The sequence below is a fragment of the Lathyrus oleraceus genome, chromosome 7 (genome assembly GCF_024323335.1).
Source record: "Lathyrus oleraceus cultivar Zhongwan6 chromosome 7, CAAS_Psat_ZW6_1.0, whole genome shotgun sequence".
Lineage (NCBI taxonomy): Eukaryota > Viridiplantae > Streptophyta > Magnoliopsida > Fabales > Fabaceae > Lathyrus > Lathyrus oleraceus.
In genome coordinates this window covers 318921633-318943869 of record NC_066585.1, presented here as the reverse complement: position 1 = coordinate 318943869, position 22237 = coordinate 318921633, and the positions used below count along the sequence as shown (strand labels likewise).

The window sequence follows — 22237 nt, the reverse complement described above, 5'->3', positions numbered from 1 at the left end:
AAAGAATTAATTTTTTTCTACTTATATAATATGCAAAATTAAATTAAATTTTTTCTACTAATATAATATGCCAAAGTTAATTAAAAACATCAATTCTTGGAGCTTTTGTGTCCCTTGTGGCTTTGAGAGCTATCCAAATTTCTTGATCAGAAAAAGGTTGGATTAACAAATTTTGATGTGTTTCTAGCAATTGGGTCCCCTCTCTAATTTCCACAATATCAACATGCCTTTTCTGGTCAATGCTAGTTCACACTAAATCTTTGTAGAGTCTGATGAATTCCCTTTCAATGTCTTGAAATTCAATCAGCTTTCTACCCTAAAGATCTTCCAAATTGTGCATTCCCATCTTTTTATTTTTCTCTCTAACTGTAGCTGGAAATAGGCATTATTTCAATTATCCAACTTAAGAGAATTTATCTTGGACTTATGCATAAGAACTTTCTCTTCAATTTCGTTTTCTTGCATAAGCTCATATGACCTGAGTTTGACACCATGGACATATTCTTGGTTGAATAAATTAGTTTGCAACAGGGTTTGGGCTTGCTCCAATTGACCTCTAATCTCAATTATTCTCTTCTTGTTATCGGTTTTTCCTTGTTTAACTTTCTCATAATAAGCTGCAAGCACTTCAGTTTTTTCCATAATTTAAACATAGGATGACCTAGCTCTCCCCTGCTCCAACTGTTTCTGACCAATTCCAAAAAAATTGGATGGTCTACAACACAGTTCAAAAATTTAAAAGAAGGATGGGCTTTTAGCAACTTGATACTATGCCCTAAAGGTTTTATTCTAAGGGGCATATGGTCAGAGATATGAGCATGGAGGATATCAATCTCACATGTGGGGAAAGTAGTAAACCAGACCCTATTACATATTTATCTATCAATACGAGAATATATAGTATATGTAGTGTGTTTGTTTGACCAAGTAAAAAAAATCCTATTGTATCATGTTCATAAATGCCTGAAGTCTTCATCATGGTCTCAAGGTCTTGAAATTCAACTTCTTGAACATGCTACATCCCATTATGTCACTGACTTTAAGCACATTGTTTAAGTCTCCAATACAAATATAAAGCCCTTATAAAGATTTTACTATATGCTCTAGATCATTCTAGAAGTTCCTTCTACTAGCAAGTAGATTTTGAGCATATATCACTCTCAGGAAGAAATCATTTCTAGAGGGATTATTCATTTTGCAGTGGATGAACTGATCAGAGCTTTGTATCATATTTATATGCATACTTTCTTCCTTAGACATGAGTCATATTCTCCCATTTGGATGGTGGTTGTAATTGTCCAGCCACCCCTAGTTATTACCAAAGACATTTCTAATTTTTTGAGCTTTTTTTTCTTTCGTTCTAGTTTCAAACATAGCAACACAAGGTATATGTAGATTCTTGAGGTGATCCCTTATTTCCATATGCCTTGTTCTTTTATTCAATCCTCTAACATTCCAAGATATAATCATTTCACCTTGGTGTTTGAGGTTGTTGGGATATCTCCATTTCCAAGAACCTCGAATCCATTTTTGTAGCCAAATAGAGTTTCACATTTGTTCCCTGCTATATCCCCTTCTTTCATTGTTTCTTTTCCTTTATTTTTGTGGGAAGATTTCACTATTGTCCATTAAGGTTGCTCATGCGATTATTTATTTTCCTTTTCAATATCTTCATCTTGGTTGACTTTTCCATATTCTTTTCCATTTTGTTTGGCTATCCACACCTGTTGTTTAGAAGTTGAGTTTTCACTTTGCACTCATAGCCTACCTTATTGCAGGTTTTACAGTAAGGGGGTTTCCATTCATACTCTACCTGCTGCCTCACCTTATTCCCTTTTGGATACCTGATATTAATGAAGTCATTCAGTTAAGTTGTAACATCCATCTCTATTAGGACCCTTGCATAGGAAACTCTTAGTTTCTTTTCTATACACTCATTTGTCATTAGTTGTTTACCAATTGCACTTGCTATTTCCCCTATGCCCCCCCCCCCCTAATAGACTAGAGGGATTCGGGGGAAGGTCATCCATATAGGTAATACCCGCAATAAATCATCCTTGAGTGTCAAATCAGGTGTCCATTCATGTAGGAACATGGGTTTCATATAAATTGTATATGGCTCTCTCATCTGAACTTGGTCTCTGTCTATCTTCGATCTGAATCTTATAATGAAGTAGCCTTCTTCATTATAGAATAACTCAAGAATTGAAACAAAGTTCCAGACATTGACCATAAATTTCTTTACTGCATTCATCAACAGCTCTTCCAAGGCCGTCCCCGAGATTTTGAGTGCTCTATCGAAATTATGAATTTGGTGTCCTTTTTCTTAATTTATAATTTTATTTACCAGATATATAAGTCATACAATTATAAATATATAATTTAAAAAAAAATATTAATATTGAAAAGTTTACACCAAATCAAAACTACAATAAAATTATAACAAAAATAGTTATAATTTATTTGGATATCATCCTCCTAGAATTTTTTCCTGCAAAATCACCAATAATCTGATCAAAATCAAGATTCTTTAAAATCATCTTCAATTAAAATCAAAGTAAGACTATTTAATCTAATCCGCAACATTGTCGAAAAGCTACATTTTGTCTAGAAAGGTATCTAACAATAGAAATTATACTAACCAAAACATTCTTCCAATGTTCTTTTTCTTTTCTTATAAGCTCTTGTAAGTCAATACACTCACTCAAAAAAGTCATGTGTGCACCGCTTGATTCATGTTCTTTAAGCCTAATCCTAAGATGAGACCAATCATCGAAACCTTCTTGATCTAAGTGATTTGTTTAAGGACTTCTACAAAACATCTTACAACATAAACAAAAAAATCTAATATTCTTGGATCATAAATATTTAATGGAATAGGCTCATTAGGTTGTTCATTAACAAAAATAAGGATATTCTGATTTTCATTATTATCTACATTCAAAATAATAAGTTCTTCATTATTTCTGTTTGCATCCTCAAAATTCTCAACAGAGTCTAAGTTATCTGGATTCACATCATTTTAAATAGAAGTTGTAGAATGCTTGCTAAATTTTTATCTAAAACGTCCTTTTGAGATTTAACAACAATTTTAATTTGTTTCTTTCTTTTCCGCTTTTGATGACCGGAAAGTTGTTTTCTAAGCAACATTTCAACAACTCAAAAAGTGAAAACAACAAGCCCATAAATATAATGAATAAATAATAGTTATAAGTTACTAAACAATATTTTTATTGTTGGTTTGGTTATAAACCTCTACTAGATGCCCTAGCGACCAAAACAAACTCACGCATGTACTGTAGACACAAAAAAAGTATCAATATATTGAAGTATGGATTAATAAAGAAATAAACTAACTAACTAAACTACAAAACGTGTACAGTAGCATAATGTAACAAATTGATAAAACTACAACCAACAGGGTCGATAAAGAAAATATACTCACATAGCCGATAAGGGATCTCCTCAAATGTAGATAGAAAAAATGGAACGAGAGAGGTAGGCAGTGCAAGAGTTTTTTATGTCAGAATGTTAAAAGTCTAAATGACATTTTTCACTAATTTTAGGTTTCGTAGTTTTTTAGAGTGAATCACACTTATGTGAAGATTTTTTAACACAATTCATGAGAATATTATTTTATTTTACAAAATAGAATAATTTTAATATATTAATAATTTATTATTATTATTATATATAATATGTCATATGTGATTCAATCTAAGTTAATACTTTTTATTAGATTTTAAACTTATAAATAAATATTAATATTAATAAATAAAAAATAGGTGCCCCTAAAAAGCCGGTGCCCTATGCCACCGCTCCTCCCGAACACCCTCTGGGACACACTTATTCCAGGATTTCTTTTGCAATTGTTTCGAGTATTACCTTAGGAATTTTACTCGGTTTAATGGTTACATTCAGATTGTTGTCATCCCTTTTTGCTTCCTTGTCTTGTTTCTTCTTGTTGCTTCCAAATATTTTCATATTGAGCTTTAGGTTATCCAATAGATATTTACCACTGGTGATAACAGTCTAACCATCGTCGATGGTGTCGTTTCCGCCTGTTTCTTCTGCCGGCCATAACCCCGACCCATTCGCCCTAGGTCGCCCCTAATTCAGTGTTATTCTTGAGATTCAACCTGTAACTCCACCGATTTGATCCCTAATCCGAAGATTAGGAGTTTAAACCATCTCAGTGGAAGATTCATCTGTTGAAACCTAAGAGAAACCAACTCACCTGAGTTTTTTCACGCCTCACCGGAAATCGCTTCAGATGGTCGGAAATCGCTTCAATGAAACGTGTTTTAATTTTCTTTTCTCAATGTTATATTTAATATTTATTATTTTTTATATGTATCAATTATCAGTTGACATATGTGTCCCATATTTATCTCTGACAACTCGTCATATGTTTATATGTATTTGTGATAAATATTTGTCCAATAAATTTTTTATTTATGAGTGATAAATATTTATGAACATTGCAAAATAGAATTGTTCATAATCAAGCAAGACAATCAATATTAAAATCTATCACATACATGTTCAACATATTTCAATCAAATAAAAAGAATTGTCAAGAGATTAAGTGAGAAAAAAATATCAATACCAAGATTTATACTAGTTTGACCTCAAGTTAAACCTCAATTAGGGCCCTAATTCATACGTGATGGAAAATCCATCAAAACTTCTGCCACTAATATATGATGATGCACACAATGCTAAAGATTTGATTTCATGTAATCCTCTCAACTTCAAATCCATAAATTTCTAAATCCATAGAAATTTGATAACCAATGAATAAGATGTTGAATTGTAATTCCTTGTGTCGAAGTAGGTTGCTCGACAGAATAAGGAAGTGTCAAACCACCTAGTGTGTTGAGTAGTGTTTGTTATTTTGGGCTTTTATAGTTTTGGGCTTTGCCTTGAGGTCCAAGATAACCTAAATCTATAAATAGATGGAGTAACCTTTATTTTTGTAATAGAGGTGAATAGAGTATTCATAACATTGTATTCACAATATTTTGCAGTTGCAAAGTGAATAAGAAGTTTTTCACAATTTGTGGGCAGAGAGAAACTCTGCAGAATTTAATTCTTCTTCTCTTTCATCATTCTATACACTCTCTCTTTCTCCATCGTTCCTTTCTTTTCATTGCTATTGTGTGGGTAATAACAATCTTGTTCATCAAGATTGATTGAAATTCTCCATAGATTTTGTGGGATTTCCAACATAAGATTTCAAAACTACATGAATTGATTCAAACAAAAACATGAACCGATTCATGTAAACATATGCCTCTCAAAAACCGTGATTCAATTGTTACAATAGTGAGAATCGATCCAAGCAACCAGAAGTCATAAAAGTAAAAGTTTCATGCAAATGAGTTTATATTAAACTAGAGGGATACATACACAAAAACTACATTTAAGTCTAGAGGTATCACTCAAAACAAATTTCAAATTGTAAACCTAAAGATGAGAGCACAGATTTCCAACGGTTTACCATTGATATTGAAGAAGAAACGGTTGAAAGCAAAAGGTAGAAAAATAGAAAAAGGGTTAGATGAACTAAAGCTCATATGAGTTGTGATACCATTTCAGTACGAAGGAGATTAATGAGCATATATGAATTCAATAGAGAATTCCTCAACATTTTATATTTGTGAGTAATTAACTAAGATAGTTGGTTAATATAAACTAGTATTAATTAATTAGGGTTAGTTAAATAAATGTAACAAATATCTTATTTTATTAATAATCACAACACTTATCAGTCTCATTTAAATAATTATAATCACAATATTTGAGTATTAGCATCTCCGTCTCGATAATTAAAAATCAAATTTGTCTAACACTTACATTCACATTTAATTAAATCAGTTTTTCTTCTTTCGTTTCGGAGCGAGAGATGTTGGATTTTGGCTCCCTTCTTATGTGGAGAAAGATTATATGATTAGTCTATTTGTTTCACTTATTTAAGTAACGATGATCAATTTAGGGTTGGGAGAGATAGAGATAAAATAAAGATTCAAAAGAGAGAAAAGAGAAGAGAATCTCATTCCCGTTTTCTGTAATCAGTCTCACTAAATCGACGATCCCCAATTTGTTAATCGTCAGATCGTACTCAAATTTGGAGGGAAGTTTCATAACACATGTATCTAACTTTTAACCGTTCATAATTTCAAAACAACCTTTGAGAAATTTTTCATCTTTTTTATTCTTATTTGTAAGCTAATTTGCTTTGTGATTTGCGGTTATTAGTGTTGGGAATATAACTAGAGTAAATCTCCAATAATTGATACAAATAAAATAAACTAAACTCACAATAAAAAATATATTACTAATTTGTAATTTTTGAACGGAAAAATTGCAAATCCTCTCAACAACTATTTTTGAACGGAAAAACAGAAAACTCTCTGAATAACTATTTTTGGACGGAAAATAGAAAACCCTCTCCACCATAATTTTTGCACGAAAAAAATTATAAACCCTCTCTAGACACACAACTACCTAAATCCCCAATACACCCAAAAGACTAGAATTATTATTGTGAATAAAATTAAACTAACTCTCTATATTTATAATAATCTTTTACTCATTTTTTCTTCACATTACTCGATGTGAGACTTGAATGAGTACTCACTTTAACACAACATATCCTCCCTTCATTCAAAGTCTCCCATTTTTTCACTTCAGAATCACCTTCATCCTCACAAGCTAAAAGATCGTCTACATAACTAACCATATTTGCAGAAGGAGCGTTTCTCAATTCTTCTGTCTTTTTCTTTATGCTTCGCACATCCTTTATAAATTTTGGACATCTAGATTGCATGTGACCAAATTATTAATAATAATGACACTTGACAGAACTCATATCTCTTGGTTGAAAGCTTCTACCATATTGATCACCATAGTTCTTTTTGTGTCCTCCTTTGGCTACTAGTACTTGATTTTCTTCGGGAGATTGATCAATACCCATCATTTGTTGACTCTCCTTCAATGATTTCACTATTTCGTCTAATTGTAGTATGTTTTTCCCTGCTAACATTGATTGCACTAATGATTTGTAAGATTTGGATAGTGAAGCCAACAAAAATAGTGTTTGCTCTTCATCTTTGATATCTTCCCCTGCATTCATGATTCTAGATACCAACTTATTAAATTTATTAATATGATAAAATACATTACCTTCATCTTTCATCTTCAATGAGTATAAATTCATTTTCATCATCAATCGATTGGTTAATGTGGTTGATGCAAACTTTCTTTCTAACAAATCCCACAATTTCTTTGGAGAAGTTTCTTTCAACACAGTCACTTTAATATGTGGAGCAAGTGTCAACCGAATTGTACTCAATGCCTTTTTTTGTATTGAATTACAATCTGAATCTTTCATCTCACTTGGTTTTTCCTTTTCCAAAGCACAACCAAGACTTTATTGGACCAAATAGTCTTTAATCTTGCATTGCCATAAGGGGAATCAATTCTCCCATCAAACATAGGAATATCCAACTTCAATGTAGCCATAATATTGTTTAAGAAAATAAAACTTAAATCAAATAAGATAATATCAAACTTGTGATTTCCTCCCTAGATCGGAAACTTTTCTCTGATACCAGTTATTGGGAATATAACCAGAGTAAATCTCCAATAGTTGATACAAATAAAATAAAATAAACTCACAATCAAAAATTTATTACTAACTTGCAATTTTTGAACGAAAAAATTGCAAACCCTCTCAACAACTATTTTTGAACGGAAAAATATAAAATCATCTCAACAACTACTTTTAGACGAAAAAATAGGAAACCATCTCCACCACAACTTTTGTACTGAAAAATTGTAAACCCTCTCTAGACACACAACTATCCAAATCTCCAATACACCCAAAAGACTAGAATTTTTATGGTGAATAAAATCAAACTAACTCTCTATATTTATAATAACCTTTTACTCTTTTTTCTTCACACTACTCGATGTGGGATTTGGATGAGTATCCACTTTAGCACAACAATTAACATTACTTTGTGAATCATTTTATGATTCTCTTGTATCCTTAATTGATTATAGTGAATTTATTTATTTGGTCTGGACGATTCGTGGTTTTTAATCTCATTTTGAAGGGTTTTCTACGTTAAAAATATTGGTGTTTTTTTGTACCTTTATTAGTTTGATTTGTCGTCTTATATTTGTTGTTGATCCTCAAGGTTCCTACAAGTCTAGGGAATTTTATATCCGTTGCGTATTGGTTTGTTATTGTGTCTTAATTTCCCATGTGGCATCAGAGCTCTTGGTTAAAGGTTATTTTACTTATTTGAATGATGAAGTCAAATACAAAGATGAAGATGGTATTATTGAGAGAGAGAGAGAGAGAGAGAGAGAGAGAGAGAGATAAAATACGAATTCAAAAGAGAGAAAAGAGGAGAGAAACTCATTCTGTTTTTCTGCAACAAGTCTCACTAAATCGACGATCCCTGATTTGTTGACTGTCGGATCGAGCTCAAAGTTGGAGGGCAGGTTCGTAAAACATGTATCTAATTTTTTTACCGTTCCGAAATTCAAAACAACGTCTAAGGCAAGAGTTATCTGTTTCGCACTGAAGCTACAGATTTGAGAAATTTTCCAGCTTTTTTATTCTTATTTATAAGTTAATTTGCTTTGTAATTTGCGGTTGTTGGCACTAGTGTGTGAATCACTTAAGACTCTCTTGTACCCTTAATTGATTATAGTGGAGTTATTTTATTTGGTCTGAACGACTCGTGTTTTATACTCTCATATTAAAAGATTGTAGTTAAGTTATTTTATTTGATCTAGACGACTACTGTTTATTAGTTCCATTTATCGTCTTATATTTATTATTGAACCTCAAGGTTCCTATAAATTTGAAGAATTTTATATTCGGTATGTATTGGTCAGTCATTGTATTTTAATTTCTCATAAATACATGATCAATCGACTATAATTGAGCTTTTAATTTACAAGTGGCGTGTGAAGTTCTTGAATTTGGTTATTATCGTTATTTTACAGTTGAAAGGCTATCACCGTTTTTTACTTCACTTTCCTAGATTTTCTCGTTCAATGGTGTGTCTAAGATCTTTTGTCTGAGAAAGGAAGGTTAAAAAAATAAGAAAAAACATGTATGGTTCTACTTTTTCACTGCTCACTTTGGTTCCATAAACAGTAGACTCATCTATCATCATTCTATCAAAATTAAAATCAAACATCTAAATAGCTTTACAAACTTATTTAAGAAAAAAAAAGTTCCATTTCACCAAGTAACAGTAACTTGGACTACTACTTATAAATCAACTTCATTTCATCCATTCCCAAAATCTTCCTATCTCTCTCTCTACACCTTTTTCTCTTTTTCTCTCACATAACTTCCACAAATTGTTATTTTGAGACAGAACATGGACAATCAACAACGTAGCCCTCTTCTAACTTGGGCTTATTACTGCCAAGGAAAGGTACCTTAACCTACCTTCTTCTTTTCATTACAAAAATTTTATGCTTCATTGTTACATTTTTCATAACTTGTAGTAGTAATAAAATTGTCATGTTATAAAGCTTGTTCCATTTTTGTGACACAGTCAATGGAGGAGCTTAAACAATCCTTAATCTACACAACAATGGAGCTTGAACAAACAAGAGCAACAGTACAAGAAGAATTAAGAAAAAGAGATCAACAGTTACTTAACCTAAAAGACATTCTCAACAAAGTCATAAGAGAAAGAGATGAAGCACATGAAAAATGCCAAAGACTTTTCTTAGACAAGTTACTTTTCCAACAACAACAACAGCAGAAACAAAAACAAAAACAAGATCCTCTGTCCGGAATTTCAAGCGTCGAAGATGACCAACAACAACAACAACAACACAAACGAGGAATTGAATCTTGTAACAACAATGGCTTGTCATCATCAGATTGTGAAGAAAGCATAGTTTCCTCCTCACCACCAACAGCAACAGAACAACAACAACAACAACAACAACCAATGATGATGATTGAGTTAATAGCAAAAGATAAACCTTTGCCGGAAAAAGGTAAACTTTTGCAGGCAGTGATGAAAGCTGGTCCTTTGCTTCAGACCCTTTTGCTTGCAGGACCATTACCTCAATGGAGACACCCTCCACCGCCATTAGAGTCCTTTGAGATTCCACCTGTCACCATTCCTCACCACCAAGATTCTTCCTTTGTGAACACTAACTGTGGAAGATTCAGTAGTAGAAAAAGGGTTTTCTGTGAAGGTTCTGATTCTCCTTCTGCAGATAACAAGTACCAGAGGATTGTACTCCATTGACTTACCTAGTTCTTTCTACCTAGTACCTACCAGTTACCACCACTGTTACTATTGACTCGGTTCAATTCAACAAGTACTAGATGTTTTTATTGTTCTGGAATCTCAACCGTCCGATCTAAGCTTTTTAATTTATATTTATATAATATGTTTACCGGTTAGTTAGTTAGTTAATTAATAGCATTAATGGTTAGCATTAGCAAGCTGGAATTGTACTAATGTCTAGCATATGTATAGTGGTGGGTGGAGGAAGAAAAAAAAAGTTGATTTTGAGTTTTTGATAATGTTTGGGAGTGAATGATTTGTGCTTGACATTTTCCTCCTTTCACATTCTGGTTTTGTTTCTTTGTGAAAGGAAAAAGGGTCATTGTAATATATTTGTAATGTAACTAAAGTACTAAAGTTCAACAAGTGATTTGAGTGTGTATTGAATTTAGATCCTTATAGGTATATGCATTTGATCGGCTAGACTTTGATCAAATAACTATCGATATACTAATTCTTGATGTGTTTGAGATCGTGAATGCGAAGAGTGTGGTAGAAAATGTTCAAAAAGATTGATCTACTATTAAGATCACATCAACAATTAAGAAGAATAGTTGATTAGGAGAAGGTATGGCCAACAACCAAGGGGTGAAGGCCTTGAGCTATATGCATGTTGGGTCCACAAATCAGAATCAGAATCTAGTGTTGGTGTGATGTATCATTATATATATTAACCTTTTCTTAGACAAGTTATCATCATTCAATTTCTAATATTATTTTTAAACATCTTTCATTTTCATCTCTCTTGCAATACTAATACTAATTATTACTCACTAAAGCCTCTTTAATTTATATTTTAACTATCTCTCTAGAAGATTACTACTTTTGTCTCAATTTTGCATCTTTGAAGAGCATAGTTGCGTACTAAAAGAGTTTGTAGCCATGTTCTATAACAGTTATGGTGGTTGCTCAAAGTGACATAGTCAAGGACAAGTAAAGAGAGGTCACATGGATAGTCTTCTCCATAGGAGACAAATAGATGAGAAGAGTCCATAACTTTGTTTAAATTCTAGGAATGGTCCTCCTAATTGTGATCAAATACAACTAATAATAATTGTTGTATAGTGAACTTGAGTTATGACTAATAATAGTATTGAAGATTTTGTAGCATTTTGACTATATACAATTCATGGAGAAAATTGGTTTTGAAGTGGTAAATAAGAACAAAAAGGGTTACTATCATCTAGCTAGTTTTGGTGTTAGTAATGTTAATTAGATGAAATGAAATTTTCTTTCAAATGACGGTAACAAGAAGTTCAATAAAACACGCTAAGACATTTGTGAACGTTGAACACGGGCTGCGCAAATAACGCGGTTCATGCCTCACACTAGTAATATAACAAGACAAGATTATTTGTAGGTTTAGTCAATTATTGGCTAAGAAACAATACAATGCACACGACTTAATTAATCACATAAATTAATGGTCGATTAAAAGCTCAAACGTGTAATTAAATTAAGTAAAACGCTTAGATTATTCCTCAGTACATATATATATATATATATATATATATATATATATATATATAGAATACTATGAAAATTCAAAAAAGTTTATAAGGCTTATAAGGTTTTGGAAAATTTTCTTAAAGTGTAAAGAGGAAGTCGCGAAGCTTATAAGGGTTATATAGGGGATAAAATTTGTATTAAAATGAATGTTTTAAAAATCGATCAAACCATTCCGTCGAACTGAAAATTAGACGGATTATCCGCCTGATCTGATTGTTGGATCGGATAAATTATTGAACTGATGAGAATTGGACAAAATCATCTAAAATCGATAAAGATCAGAGAATTGACAGTTTTGAAAAATCAACAGTTAAATGTTAGTTTTTTTTTCTCAGACAAAACAACGTTGTCTTTAATAAAAAAATTTAAAAATTAAAATTAAAATATAAATAAATTTTATTCAAATTTTATTTGTAAAAACTTTTACTCCTTAAAATTAAATTAAAAATTTATTAGACACTTTCATTTATTTTGTTATTAGTTTATGTTGTAATTAGATTTTATTTAAATTTGATTTGAATTTATACAATATTGTGTGTGATAACAATGTTTAGAATATGAATTTAATAAATAACTTTTAAAAAAAATTATATCTTAAAATTTTGAAATTTTGTAGGTGTTGTCATTTTTTTAGAGATCGATGAGTCATTTAGTTTGAAGTATTTAATAACTATATAGGTTTGTTGTATAGACTAATTTATTTAACCAAATTATTCGATTTAATCTAATTTAATCACATGGTTTAACAAATAATTCAGTAATTCCATCAATAAATTAATGATTCAATATCTTTATCAATTTAATGATGATTTTTAAACCACGGTAAAAACGGTTTAAGGATTTTTATATTTAAAAAACGGAGGCTTAAAGATGATCGCTATCTTGACTAGACTAGATAGAAGTAGTTACTATACACACCCCCATAAATCAAAAACATTAGGCGGATTTGTACCTAAGTGTCTCCTTCACGGCAATCATTGAATTGAACCTTTTTTTTCTCTATCAATTTTCCAGAAGACTCGTTCACTACTCCATGATGGAAATAATATTCAATTTATCTTCTTAGTCAGGTTCATTGAAGCATTACTAGTAGCTATTTCAAACAGCGACATCTACATAATGAAAACAAGCCCAACATAACAATTTACTATTGAGAAACCAAAGCTAATCATTAAATATTGTGTATGACTTAAGAAATGTTTTATTCTATATATTAATTATTATTTGAAAAATTGATAACTTTGTTAATACAACCGACCAAGTCATACATATTATAAATAGTGAAAATTAGAGGAGGGTAATAAAAAAAAACTAAAGTTGAAAATCAAAGATAATAGAATTAAAATAATTAGAGATATAAAAAGGGAAAAAGAAAAGTATAAAACTTGTAATAATGTTCAGAGAAAAGATAGTCGTGTAATAGACAAAGGAAAGAAAAATGACTATGACACCTAACTTTAAAGAGTGTGAGCATTGTTGAAATCGATTTTGATAAAAGAAGATTTAATTATTTTTTTATTGTTTCAAGATTCTCATTCTTTACTCTTTACTCGAGTAACTCAACCACATATTGATTGCAAAAAGATTTTCGGGAGAAGATATAATTGTGTGTGTGAGCGCGCGCACACAAGCACACACAAATTCCTTTTTTTAGTTCCATGAGACATTAAAATTATCAATCACGGCAAGATGATATCACGACTAATGTAGCATGATGATGCATGGTTTCACGATGTATTAGTAGGGTATTGGCCAAATAATGTGGCTAGGACTCAATTAAACTTCATCGACCATTGATTGTTGTCACCTTTTATTTAGATATGACACTCTGAGACATTGTCCTTTCATCTTCTCATTGGTGAGATGAGCCTCATTCTGAATATGTATCTTGTCTTCTACATTTTCCTATCATAGGAAACCTATTTGATCACTCTTTGATTTAGAGATTTGAAACACTAGATTTGATGGTTCAACACTTAAGAATTGAACCTGGTGAGATCGATCTCAAGATTTCACAAACATATGGAGCCCATGTACCATTTAAAATTTTGAAGACCATATAACACCATTCGAGTGCTTATGCTACTCGTTATAGAAATAATGCACTCATGGAGCATTATATAATGTAAGCCTTGAGGATATATTTATTTTACTTGGTTGGCATAAACATTTTTGTGGATAAAAGGGCATTATCTGTTGATGTTGTATATGTTTATCACTCTTAGACCTATAGAGAATTCATGAGTGTAACTTATAAGTCGTGGATTATTGTATATGGTATCGTAGGATGTATGTAGATGAAGTATGAAGTGTGACAACTGATAGGCCATGGATCCAAACTGCTTTGCACACAATGGTTACACCAGGGATGACTCTAGGGTTAAAGAAGGTTCCTAAGGTCACGGATCCTTTCTTAAGAATATTGTCATTAATAGCAAATTACTTGCTAGACAATAATATTCCCAAGAGAATCTATCATACGTGAGGTTTTTGTGTCAACCAAACGAGATAAGTACGTCAAGCAAGTCAACACTACGCAACCAACGACACTGAGGTTCTAGACGAGGTTCTCAGAGTCATGGATCTTTCTTAGAAATATTGCCCCCAATAGCAAATTACTTCCTCGAAGATAAATACCACCAAGAGAATCTCTTATGAGTTAGTCTTTCATGTCAACCCAACAACACATGTACGTCAAGCAAGTCAACAGTACGCAATCATTAATCCTAACAGCCATTAGTTCAAAGGTTCTTAGAGTCGTGGACCCTTCTCGGGGATATTGTCATCAATAGCAAATTAATTTCTAACCAACAGTATTCCAAAGAGGATCTACTCTAAGTGGGGTTTTCACGCCAACCCAACGAGACGGATATGTCAAGCAGGCCAACACTATGCAACCACCAGCCTATCTTATTTTTTTCTCTCAAAACTCGGGTGTAGAGCCCTTTTCTCACAATGTGTCTAAGCAATCAGAATATTCACCACGGCATATGAGAACCATACAATAAATAAAAGATAACAACAGGAAATAAAAGAAGATGGGATAAAGCAATAAAACGAAGTTAACATTCATCGTGAAGTTAACTAAAATAGGATTGACTCTCTTTTTAGATGGATCCCCAGAAGGGTCGCCAGGTGTCGCGGCGCGAAAAAATACGACCACAGGCGTTCGCACGCCCGAGATGATAACGGAGTCGCCACCGAACTTTATTTATTCCAAGGAAAGGGAAATATCGATAAAACCCTTAAAGAAAAAGAAAATGGTCGCTGTAACCAAATTCGGATTCGGAAGTAGATTATACGAGGGAAAAGTATTAGCACCCCTCACATTTATTGTACCCAACATAAACCATTTAGTCAGCTTTGTGATTAAAATGTTAACTTTCGTTACTTGTTTTCCTCTAGTTATTAAAAGAGAAAAAGAATAGGACTTAAAATAATATTTTTAATATGGTGTCTGACGACACCTTGAATCTCATTCCTACATATCTCTAGGTGTGATGGAGAACTCAAGGCTACATAGTTTTGGATAGAAAATAATATTTTTGGGTTTTTTGTTATAGTGCTTGATGAGACGTTGAATCTTGCTCCTACGTATTCTCAGGTGCGATGGTGAACTCAAAGCTAGGTGCGATAGAGAACTCAAAGCTACGTAGTTCTTGGTCGAAAATGATATTTTGGATTTTTTGTTATAGTGTTTGATGAGACGTTGAATCTCGCTCCTACGTATTCCCAGGTGCGATGGTGAACTCAAAGCTATGTAGTTCTTGGGTAGAAATTTTTTATCTGTTAGTCGGTTTTAGCGAAAGCTATTTTGTCACAATCGAACGAAAAAGATTGCTTACTATCAAAATTAGTGGATAAATGGAACGTTTGCATCACATTAGAATAGCTTACACACATATATAAGGGTGAAGTGTTATTTTGCATCGTATCGAAATGAAACATCCTTCGTTTATGAAAAGGGTTTAACATCGCGCTAATGCGGAAAAGAGTTTGATTGGTTGAGATTATTTTTAGGCAGACGAAGAATAATCAAGCATTCAAGCGTGCGCAAACCATTCAACTATTCTAGGAGCAGGAAAATGTAAACCCCTCATTCCCTTTCGTATAAGTTATTTGAGAAAATCATTAGCGGAAGACGAATACTCGAGCAATATGGCATACGTCATCCATTCGGTTATTTGAGGAGCAGGAAAGTGTAAACCCTCATATTCCTTTTTCAACCAAGTTTGATTAAAATGTTTTAATCGAATGACGAAAGCTCGAGCAGTATGGCGTACACCGATCATTCGAGGAGCTGGAAGGTGTAAACCTCATCCCCCTCCATTTCCTTTTCAACTAGGTTTGGTTAAGAAAAAGGTTTTAAACGCTTCTAGCAAGCGGAAAAGAAACTCGATAACGATCGAGTGTTTATTCATATTAGTTTGAAAATGATTTGTGAAATGGTTTGAAATTATCAAAAATAATTTAAAATGATAGTGAAATGTTTTGATGATGAAGTGGTGAAAAAACAAATGAATGGCATGAATTGTAACACGGTCGCGAATTGCATCGCAAGGGCGCGAATTATAACGTGATGATGTGAACTCTAATGCGATGGCGTAAATTCGATTTAAATGTAACGAAATTGAAACGTTGTATATCAACACAAATCAAATTATAAGTAGCTAACGCGGAGCGCGGTCATCGCAAATGAATTAAACGCAACGAATATAACATAGCGAAAGTAAAAGCCACGTATCGAAATGTAATGTAGCGAAAAGCATATGTGAACTGTCGCCATGCTGAACTAACAAAAGTGCATACGAAATCGAATTAAAACATGACGACAACCAAGTTGAAAATGTCGCACATAAATAAGAGAAAAACAACCATAAAAATGCTAATGCCAAATGCGATCATTGCAATCAAAACAAAATGTGCATAACGCAATATTGACAAACGAAATTGAACCGAATATGCATAATTTCTTGGATCCGATTTCGGTGCAACAATAAACAATAAAATAGTGGCTTGTATAACAAATATTTACACCAATATGCCAAAAGGAAAATCCATAAGCGTTGTGACATACAAAACCTTGTCGAACCTGCAGATCACATTATTACAGGGTGTTTACAGCATTACACAAGAATAAAGCCAACATACACATCGAAATAGAATCCAATCGAATCAAAAACCAACTACATAACAGAAACAGCAAGCACAACATAATGGAATATTTGAAATTTGAATCGTTATCGACCGAGTCGAACACCACTGCTATAAGAAACTTGTTGTATACTTCCAGCACCCTGAACCTTGTGAGAACCTGTTCCACTTGTCGGGTTTCCTTCTACTTGAGATTGATTATTGGCTACTATGTAGGCTAGGATTTGTACAAGTAAACCTGCATTCTTTCTCTGTTGTCTTATCTATTGAAGATTAACTATAGAGATTTATTCATTTTTGTTTTTCATAAAATAAAGGTTACAATTGGTTGTTTATATAAGTTATTGGACCTAAGAAATAGTAAAAAACTAACTAACATAAGAGATAAAAGGGGAAAAGAAATAACAACCTAAATAATAGCCTATAAAAGTGGTTATTAAACCTTATCTCTAATACTCCCTCTCAAGTTGGAGAGTGAGGATTATGAACTCCTAATTTGGATAAGAAGTCATGGAAAATCTTAGCTCCTAAAGATTTGGTGAATATGTCAGCTTGTTGGTGTTGAGTTGAAACATGAGTTGTAATGATGGTGCCTGATTGGATATGATCTCTGATGAAATGGCAATCAACTTCAATGTGTTTAGTTCTTTCGTGGAAGACAGGATTGGCGGCTAAGTGAATGGCTGCTTGATTATCACAGTATAATGGAGTAGGATGTGTGCAAGGGACTTGAAGAGTATTTAGTAAGTTGTGAAGCCAAATAATTTCACTTGTAGCATGTGTCATACCTCTATATTCAGCTTCACTCGAGGAGCGAGAGATGGTCACTTGTTTCTTTGTTTTCCATGAAATGGGGGCATTTCCAAGTTTCATCAAATACCTAGATGTAAATTTTAGTGTTATGGGATATGATGCCCAATACAAATCACAAAAGGAAACCAGTTGGAGGTTATTGTTTTTAGGTAAGACGATTTGACCTGGGGAGGACTTTGTTGGTGTAAGCCCTAGAGGCCAATACTTTTGGTACTTGTATCGAATTATTTATTAATAATAAAAGGCTTTTTCTTTATTATGGTTGTTTAATAAAGTCCCTAGAATAGCTAGTCCGTTTAATGTATCAAGTGTGACGTGATCATGAGATCACATTAAACATAAGGACACTATTCTTAAAGTATCTGTAGTCGAGCTTTATTGTGAAGTGGGATAACATTAAAGCATTAAGACTATTATGTTTGTAGACTGATGATCACACCTCATGGATCATGGATAAAGAGTTATCAAGTCTTAAACATAGGTATGAATATTAAGAGTAATATTTATACCAGATTGACCCGCTATGAGAATACTATATAGAAAGTTATGCAAAGTGTCATAAGTTATTCTCATGGTGATAATAGTGTATACCACTCTTCGACCTGAAACCACTATGGATCCTAGATGTAGAGTCGAGTGCTTTATTGCTGATCCAACGTTGTCCGTAACTGGATAACCATAAATACAGTTGATGGGTACTCCACAAAGCATGCTGAGGGACATGAGTGTCCTAGATGGAATTTGCCCATCCTGCGTAATAGGATAAATGTCTATGGGCCCAATATTGAACTGGACAAGGATGACACAGTCTGTACCTTGTGTTCAATATAGACATAAGGTCAAAGGGGTAATTATACACATAATTATTATCACAGGAGGTTTTGTCAGATCACATGACATTTTCGTGTCTTGGGTAGCAGTGATGTGTTGCTAGATACCGCTCACTGTTTATTATGTTAAATGCGTGATTTAATATAATTGCCAATGTCGCGAAAACCTATAGGGTCACACACAAAGGACGGATTGATGAGAAATAGAGTAACTAAGGAACACCGTAAGGTACGGTGCATTTAAGTGGAATACGAAATATGGTAAGGTACCAAATACTTAAGTGATTTTGGGCATATTATAAGATATGGGCCAAAATACACTTAAGTGGGCTTTTTAGCTTGAAGCCCACACAAGTGGTTCTATAAATAGAACCCCTTGGGTAGAAGCATTGTTACTCCACTCAGACTCAACTCAAGTGAAGAGTTGGAATTTCGTTTCTCTCTCTCTCTCTCACTCAAAGTCTTCATTCGTACCAGCTAGCACTAAGATTGAAGGAATCCGTTCGTGTGGACTGAGTAGAGACGTTATCATCGTTCAACGTTCGTGATCACTCTGTGGATCTGTATCAAAGGTTTTGATCGTTACAAGAGATCTGCACCAAAGGTTTGAATCGCCACAAGAGGTAACGATTCTATCACTGATCATGCCCATTCGTAAGGATCATTAAAGGAGAAAATTTTAAATTCCGTTGCGCCTTGGATGGCAATTATCCTTCAGTGGTATCAGAGCCACTTACGAAACCATGAATCTGATAACTGTTTATTTACTGTATTGATATGATTAAAGACAGAATGAATCAAAGATTAAATTGAGATCGATCAAGTTATATATATGATATATGTAATCCTGATGCAAAATACATTATATATGATATAGTGTTCTCGTTTCGTTCATTCAAACACTCAATGGTTGTTTTCCTTTGAGTGATCAATGGTCGTTTGCTTCTTGATTCGACATTAGTATGGTGAAGCAATGACGTATTGATCAATCATACTTAATCAACAATCGATATGTGTTTGACGGTCTGAAATTGGTGCATCAGGGTTAGTGACGGCACAAGGGTTGTGTTGTCAGAGAGTTATGCGATTGGGGTTATGACTACACAAGAGTTGTGCTTTCTAAACACTTTTTGGAACAGTGTTAACCGGTTAACGCATATGGTTAACCGGTTAACGCAATACGAAATAAAAATTTTAAGGTTTTCAAACAGTGTTAACCGGTTAACGCATATGGTTAACCGGTTAACGCAATACGAAATAAAATTTTAAGGTTTTCAAACAGTGTTAACCGGTTAACGCATTTGGTTAACCGGTTAACGCAAGACGGAAAACAGTTTTCCAAGAGTTTTTCAAACAGTGTTAATCGGTTAACGTATTTGGTTAACCGGTTAACGCAAGGCAGAAAACAATTTTTGAACAGATTTTCAAACAGTGTTAACCGATTAACGCATATGGTTAACCGGTTAACGCAAGGCAAAATTCACCCGTTCGGCTAACTCAATGCTTTAAAGTATCAAGTGTTGATGCGAAAAGCGACGTCGATTTTAAATGAATTTTAAATGAACACCCGTTCCCGCTGACCGAGCAGCGGACCCCCGGCTAACTCTGCGTAGTGTGATCGGTCGTCGAAATTTAATTTGGTTTCAATTAATTAAAAGAATTAAAATTGATAATAATAATAATGTGTTTATTATTGTCTTGTGGTGATCGGTTATGGCCTTAGTTTTCCTTTATTTTGTTTTTGATTTTTAAAATACGACTTGCGTGTCGTGCTTCTCTTTTAATCTCTCAATGTAACTTCTTTTCTCATCTCACTCCCTCGTATGTAAAACGAGTTTCTTTTATGTAATGTAATGATATGAAGAAAGCAAAGAAGTCAGTGCCAAAGGAGGACAACCTTGAAGATCTTGCTTGGAGAAGCTTAGATCGTTATAGGTTAGCTTAGGTTCTCTCATTGGCTTGGGAGAACAATTGCGCTAGGGGCCATAACTGTTTCATTATGTATGTTGATGCATGTGTATGTATGTTGATGCATGTGAATGTATGTTGATGCATGTGAGAGGCGATTTATATGATAAATAAGCCGGTGAGATCAGAAAAATTGCAATTCCCTCAAATTAAATATTAAGTTTATGCTTTCCAAGTTTTAACACTCATCAAGACTAGTATTGGATAATGTAGGTTTCGCCTACGCGAGGTGCATGTTCTATATTAGTAAGGTGCGATGGGATAATTGTAATATCCAACTGTTAAAACAATGGGTCAAACTTAACTAAACAAATTATAATAATATTATATGTGTTTGCTTTCCAAGTTTTAGCACTCATCAAGACTAGTATCGGACAATGTAGGTTTCGCCTACGCGAGGTGCATTTTCTATATTGGTAAGGTGCGATGGGATAATTGTAATATCCAACTGCTAAAACGATGGGTCAAACTTAATTATAATAATATTATATATGTTTAGAAGCAAGAGTTGGGAATGATCCATATGATGGATTGGAATAAGGAGTTATTCACCCAACTGAAATTTCGAGAGTTGTATGAGATACAATTGGAAGGAGTTCCTACCTAAATAACCTAGTTTTGTGTAATCCGCCTACGCGGACTTAGAACGAAGTGAAATATGGATCTCGACCCACTAGAAAATCTTCCAACGGGATTTTCCGAATCAAATGATGAGGGTCATTTGTTTTGAGTAAAATAGTGGGAGCATATTTAATTAAAGGCCTAATTAAATATGTCAATGATACTTATATTTTCATTAATCCTTATGTAGATTACCATGACAGCAAACACCTCTAACAACATCCTGCGATCAATCCTTGATAAGGAAAAATTGTCTGGGACAAATTTTCTGGATTGGCACTGAAACCTGAGGATTGTCCTCAAACATGATAAAAAGTTGTATGTCTTGGAGACACCTGTTCCTGAAGAGGAACCTCCTAGTTCTGCACCTAAGGCATAAAGAGATGCTTATAAGAAGCATGTCGATGATGCCAATGAAACTGCTTGTCTCATGCTAGCTACCATGAACTCAGAATTGCAAAAGCAACATGAGAACATGGCAGCATTCGATATGATCGAACACCTGAAAATGCTCTATCAAGAGCAAGCAAGGCATGAGAGGTTTGAAGTTTCAAAAGCCCTTTTTCAAGGCAAGTTAGCTGAGGGAGCCCCTGTAGGTCCCCATGTACTCAAGATGATTGGGTATGTGGAAAACCTTGAGAGATTGGGTTTTCCCCTCGAAAAGGAACTTGCGACTGATTTGATCTTGCAATCGTTGCCAGATAGTTTCAGTCAATTTGTCCTAAATTTCAATATGAATGATATGGACAAATCTCTTCCTGAACTGCTCGCCATGTTAAGAACTGCCGAGCAGAATCTGAAGTCAAAAGGGAAGTCCATTATGATGATCAGAAATGGAAAGAGACAGAACAAAAGGCCCACTAAGCAGGGTGATAAAGGGAAAGGCAAGGAAGTTGCCAAACCCAAACCCACCCTTGCTGCTTTAAAGCCTAGTGGAGGCATAGCAAAAGAAGGCACTTGCTTCCATTGCGGTAAGACCGGACACTGGAAGAGAAACTG

General features: G+C 33.6%; 1 protein-coding gene across 1 annotated transcript; it reads left to right on the top strand.

Annotated features, from left to right (window-relative positions):
* The first annotated feature begins 9241 nt into the window (after positions 1–9241).
* On the top strand, positions 9242–10709 carry LOC127106977 (uncharacterized). The gene is made up of 2 exons (XM_051044267.1): positions 9242–9467; positions 9591–10709. Exons 1-2 carry the CDS (start codon positions 9411–9413, stop codon positions 10299–10301), a joined length of 768 nt encoding a protein of 255 aa, XP_050900224.1. The 5' UTR covers positions 9242–9410; the 3' UTR covers positions 10302–10709.
* The last annotated feature ends 11528 nt before the right edge of the window (positions 10710–22237 follow it).

Coding starts and splice junctions, on each gene's coding strand:
- LOC127106977 (XM_051044267.1), top strand. CDS start 9,411: ATGGACAATCAACAACGTAGCCCTCTTCTAACTTGGGCTTATTACTGC. Junction 9,468..9,590: donor CTTATTACTGCCAAGGAAAG/GTACCTTAACCT, acceptor TTTGTGACACAG/TCAATGGAGGAGCTTAAACA.